A 5,138-nucleotide genomic window follows, 5' to 3' on the forward strand; every position below is an offset into this window, starting at 1 on the left:
TCTGGAAGCTCAGCCTTAGATGAGTTGGATCTGCTGGGAAGACGCTGCTGCAGCAGTCCCTACTCCAGAGGGCCTGCAGGTCAAATGGTAACTAACCCTTCACTATGGGATGGTTTTACACCGCAGGAGATGTTTGTGTCAACGTATCCGTGTTAGTCTGCCAGTTATGTTGCTGCTTAGTACAGTATTGATGGACCACTGTGTTCATTATGATTTGAAGTCCTTCAAGTATGCCAGCAGCATACCACCCTGCATACCACTGCTGGCTTGCTTCTGAAGCTAAGCAGGGTTGGTCCCCGGTCAGGCCCTGGGTGGGAGACAGATGCTGCTGGAAGTGGTGTTGGAGGGCCAGTAGAAGGACATTTCCTCTGTCTAAACAAGATCCAATGCCCCAGGGCAAGTGATTGGGACAACTGCTCTGTGTAGGTGCCGTCTTTCGGATGGGACGTTAACGGGTGTCCTGACTCTCTGAGGTCATTAAGGGTCCCATCGACTTATCGAAAGAGTAGGGGTGTTAACCCGGTGTCTGCGCTATTCCCAATCTGGCCTCACCATCACGGTCACCTAATAATCCCAGTTTAACAATTGGCTCATGTCATCCCCTCTCTACTCCCCTGTAACTATCCCCAGGTCGTTGCTGCAAATGAGAACGTGTTCTCAGTCAACTTACCTGGTAAATAACGGATAAATAAATAAAATAAAGTGCTGTAGAAGCAAAACAATATATGAAGGATCATGAGGCCTGACCATGCCAACTTGTTATAACAACATGACAGACAATCAGCAACATTGTTCCAACCTTTATTGTGATCCTTTATCTATTTTCAGGGACAAGCAACCGTTCAAACCTACTCTACGAGATCTCCAGAACAAATCTGGAACTAATCCAAGTCCTATCCCGGCCTTCTCCCCTGAGCACCCGGTGGCTCTCCTAGGTGATAGGTTGTTGGACACCTCTCCGGTTCACACAGTCATTCCCCCTATAGAAATTACCCTGACAGATGTTTTTGTGCCYCTTGAGTCCATTAAGCCCAGTAAGTATCTATAATATTTTTAGTATCTACTTGCTATGCTAATAGTGCATCACATTTGAACAGTGTTTTAAAGTCTTTGTTGTATCCAGGCAGCCTGTTGCCTGTGACGGTGTTTGATAGCCACAGTTTGCGGGTGCTCTTCCACTTTGCACGTGACTCTCCGCCCTCTCTTGCTGATGTGCTGGTGGTGATCATCTCCATGCTCTCCTCCGCCCCGGTTCCAGTCAGCAACATCCTCTTCCACGCCTCTGTCCCTGACGTAAGAKCTCTTCTCTCTTAATCTGCCTTTTTCACCTTCAGTTCCATTGTCAGTGTAGGGTTGACATCATGTCCTCTGTTGTAGACAATGAGAGTGAAGCTACAGCCCCCATCAGGAACGGAGCTTCCAGCCTTCAACCCAATCCTCCCACCTGCTGCCATCACACAGATCCTGCTGCTGGCCAACCCTCACAAGGTACTAGACTGTGTAGACACTCATTGAAAGCCTGTTATATACCCATGTGACATCCCCAACATGAACATTTTCTTGTAATTATAAACTATGAAGCCAAATAGATTTCTGCAACCCTCAATTCTCTTCTTTTCCAGGAGAAGGTGCAGTTGCAATACAAGCTAACCTTCGCACTAGGAGAGGAAGACCATGATGAAAGAGGAGTTGTAGCACAGTTTCCACCTTCAGACACATGGGGCAATCTTTAACATTCAACAGATTGACAAGATGTGGCATCTCACTCAGACACTGCATAAACCTTGCTTTTTAAAAATGCTTCTATTGATTACCTTGCTTAGCCAATCTCAACTGGGTGTTCGCTTTATGCTTTGGAGTAATGTCCTCTGTGCAGCTTTACAACGTACATAGTACAGCCATATCTTGTTTTTAACAAATAGTATAAATTCTATGAATGAAGGACAACCTATTTGTTTACTTTCATGCTCCGGGAGACATGCAATGGACCCTTTGGGGAAGGCTCATCTTTGTCTCATTCTTTTTATATAGCTGTAGACTATCCTGCTGAATTACTGTTGAGGTTGTTTACCCCACCATGCTCCCAGGGTTGCTTACTGTGATAATGGAGCACTCTTCCTCTCCTTCTGCACGGAGAATGGTTTGCCTGATATCCTTGTCATGTAGAATGAGACATTCTAACAGTGAAGTCCTATTTAATCTGCCATTTGTGCCTATTTAAGGTTTGTTTTCACTATCATGTCCATTTGGATGGTTTGTCGGTTTTACCTGTTACTCGATAAATCTTTTCAGACATTGCATGTGTCTTTTACTCCGTGCTGGTTCAGATTACCTGTTCTGGGAATAAATCTGTTTTAAAGAAAGATGAATGTCTGTCAAGTTGTCTTTCTGAATCATTCTTTCCTCAAAGGCTTGAGTCTCCCAAACACATTCCACCAGGCATCTCCAATACAACTCTTGGAACTTTTGTAAAGAATACATATTTTCAATAATGTTCCAAGTTGTTTTTCTTGGTTTAAACTGTTGTCATTAAGATGTAGGAGTCTGACAATCTTAACCAAGCTCATTCACACAATGGTAGTTAAGAGCACTAGTTGGAGCACCATCAATACCTCACCTAGTGGAGTACAGAAACAAAATGTTAAGACACACTTTAAACATTCAAAAGCTTTATTGAAACCTGAAAAACAAAACCAGACAGTAAAAAAGTGATTTTACAGGTTGGTCTTGTCTACATACTAGAATGATTCAACTACAGAGAAGCAGCTAAGCACAAACCTATACATCTCTACACTAGGAAGGAAACAAGTATGTGTGACAGGTTTACAGAGTTCAATAGAGAAACAAAAATGTTATTATATGCTCCAGCTACCGAGGGGTTGAATGATCCCACAAAATAAACAATTAAAATAACGTAACCTACATAAGTGTATATAATGGTTTGAATGAACAAACAAAAGTCGAATAACTACCTCATGACAGGAAATGTCTAACCATATTTCAAAATACTGTCCTGGAACTGATTTACTAATCACCTTTTTCAGAGAATTTCTAAATGGGAAAATAATCACTTATGTACAAACTAACTAAAGCTGAAGAACAACATTTGAATGAGCTGAGAAAAAAAGTTGTGTAGAAACGGTAGCACCTGCCTCGTACACCGAAATGCAAAATAACACATTCGTTCACTGAAACAACTCATTCGAAGCTCACTATACTAAGAAAGCCGTTTTGTACAATAATGAAATAACCTTTATGTTTGAGGACAATATGCTGAAAAAGTTACTTAACGGTTGACAGCACTGGATATGTATTTTGTGGGAAAAGCAACATGAAACAAATTAGACGGCACCTCAATGAAAATGCTTTCATCACCTACAAATGTATAAGTATTACATTTAAGCACAAGTGTATTCCACTTCAATTGTGGTCTAACTACTGAAAGGACAATCAGCATTTGTACAGCTATTTTGCTTAAACAAATCCTTTCAAAGCACTGATGTCAAACTGCTTGTTAGTCAGGCAAGTTCATTGTTGAATGTCCACAACAACATCGGCCGACTTTTTATTTTTAACGCTCACCAATCTAACAAAACACTTCTGGATTTATGTCAGCTAAGGCCAAGATTTCAAGCACAGTACTCCAGAATCTCAAAACCTGACAAGCTAAATCCTAACACAACTGACTTTTCTGGTTGATGTTGGGGATTGTATGAATGTGTGGTGAGGGCTAGCCCCAGATTTACTTTCTCTGTGAGGTTGGAGGGGGGGGGGGAGCAAACTGGAAGGGCGAGTGCCCCATTAATCCCATCATGGGCTGGGCTGGGGTAAACTTCTGGGCCATGAGGGGCTGCGGCCCTGAGGGGGGTGGAGGGGGCTGACTGGACCTGCTGACTGAACCAAACTGCCCCGCTGACTGATCTTGCCCCCCATTGCTGCTCCCAGACTTGTACTGGCTGCTCCCGCTCTGGTACTGGTTGTAGGAAGAGCTGGAGCCATAGCTGCGGCTGTCCCTGCTGCCCCTGTAGGAAGAGGACGACCTGTCCCCGGCGCGGCTGCTCCCTCCATCTCGGCTGTCGCGGCTGATGCTGCGGCTGATGCTGCTGCTGCTCCCCGTGCCGCTGCTGCTCCCCCGGCTGTCCTTGCTGCCCACGGGGCGCATGCGCCGGTTGCACTCATCCTGATACATCAGGTTGGGGTTGTTGGCGTTGGAGCCATTGCCATGGAAACGTGACCTGCCTCCTGCATTCCAAAGAGAGAAGATGAAGTCAGTTATAAAATGCTGCAAATACCTGGACACACTGACACATACTGTAAAAAACTAGCTTGTTCAACGTACAATGAAGAAACCTCAAGTCAACAGCCCACTGTCAATCACTTCAAAAAAATCTACAGGGGTAACTCTTTCCCCCCAGACATTTCCCTTGAAGGCTCTCCCTCATTCTCCCACCTCCTCCACGGCCAGTGTTGACCAGTTGCAGCAGCTTGGGGTTTATGGCCTGCCGGGCCTCCTCTAGGACACGGATGAGCTCACGGGCCTGACGAAGGTTGCCCGGGGTGAAGAATGTGTAGGCTGTACCCTTGTTGGTGCTACGGGCAGTACGGCCGATACGGTGGATGTAGTCCTCAGAGGAGTTTGGGTAGTCATAATTGATGACAAATTTGACATCCTCCACATCTTGGGTAAGGAGTTAAGTAGGGAGGGTTAGTCAATGGGGAGGGAGAAGAGACAAGGACAAGTTAGGAAAAGCAGCATTGATTGATAGAAACATTTCACAACAATATGCCACCTGTGGAAAGGTCAGGGAGAGGAATGGAGAGTTCATTTATTCCTATTTTAAGATGTTTGCTTTGTGCACCAAGCAAAACTAGAAATGTACTTGGTACAGACAATACCCATAAGACACAGATCTAACTCTGAAACCTCGCTTACCTGTCTAGTGAACAATGTAATCGGTACATAATGCAAAAACACTTAAATCCTACTTACCCCAACATAACTACAATACTGTCAATATTATTTGTTAACCAATACACTATGTTCCTCGATAAATACAATGGGCTCCACAGTATTCCAGCCACTATATATTTCAAATGCTTTTGGTCAAGCACTGAATATACCGCTTCCTCATGACCAA

At 44.3% G+C, this 5,138-nt stretch overlaps 2 protein-coding genes across 2 annotated transcripts; one reads left to right on the forward strand and one right to left on the reverse strand.

Annotated features, from left to right (window-relative positions):
• On the forward strand, positions 1 to 2,151 carry LOC112079910 (ADP-ribosylation factor-binding protein GGA1). The gene is made up of 5 exons (XM_024145718.2): positions 1 to 87; positions 829 to 1,034; positions 1,124 to 1,293; positions 1,378 to 1,488; positions 1,623 to 2,151. Exons 1-5 carry the CDS (start codon positions 20 to 22, stop codon positions 1,731 to 1,733), a joined length of 666 nt encoding a protein of 221 aa, XP_024001486.1. The 5' UTR covers positions 1 to 19; the 3' UTR covers positions 1,734 to 2,151.
• An 884-nt stretch (positions 2,152 to 3,035) lies between these two features.
• Positions 3,036 to 4,922, reverse strand: LOC112079911 (probable ATP-dependent RNA helicase DDX17). The gene is made up of 2 exons (XM_024145719.2): positions 4,451 to 4,922; positions 3,036 to 4,242 (listed from the first exon to the last, which is right to left on the reverse strand). Exon 2 carries the CDS (start codon positions 4,187 to 4,189, stop codon positions 3,743 to 3,745), a length of 447 nt encoding a protein of 148 aa, XP_024001487.1. The 5' UTR covers positions 4,190 to 4,242; positions 4,451 to 4,922; the 3' UTR covers positions 3,036 to 3,742.
• Positions 4,923 to 5,138: the final 216 nt, after the last annotated feature.

The sequence above is a fragment of the Salvelinus sp. IW2-2015 genome, unplaced genomic scaffold (genome assembly GCF_002910315.2).
Source record: "Salvelinus sp. IW2-2015 unplaced genomic scaffold, ASM291031v2 Un_scaffold10250, whole genome shotgun sequence".
In the NCBI taxonomy this organism is placed as follows: Eukaryota; Metazoa; Chordata; class Actinopteri; order Salmoniformes; family Salmonidae; genus Salvelinus; species Salvelinus sp. IW2-2015.

Excerpts from the sequence above, each read along its gene's own strand:
- LOC112079911 (XM_024145719.2), bottom strand. The coding sequence starts at position 4,189 with ATGTATCAGGATGAGTGCAACCGGCGCATGCGCCCCGTGGGCAGCAAG.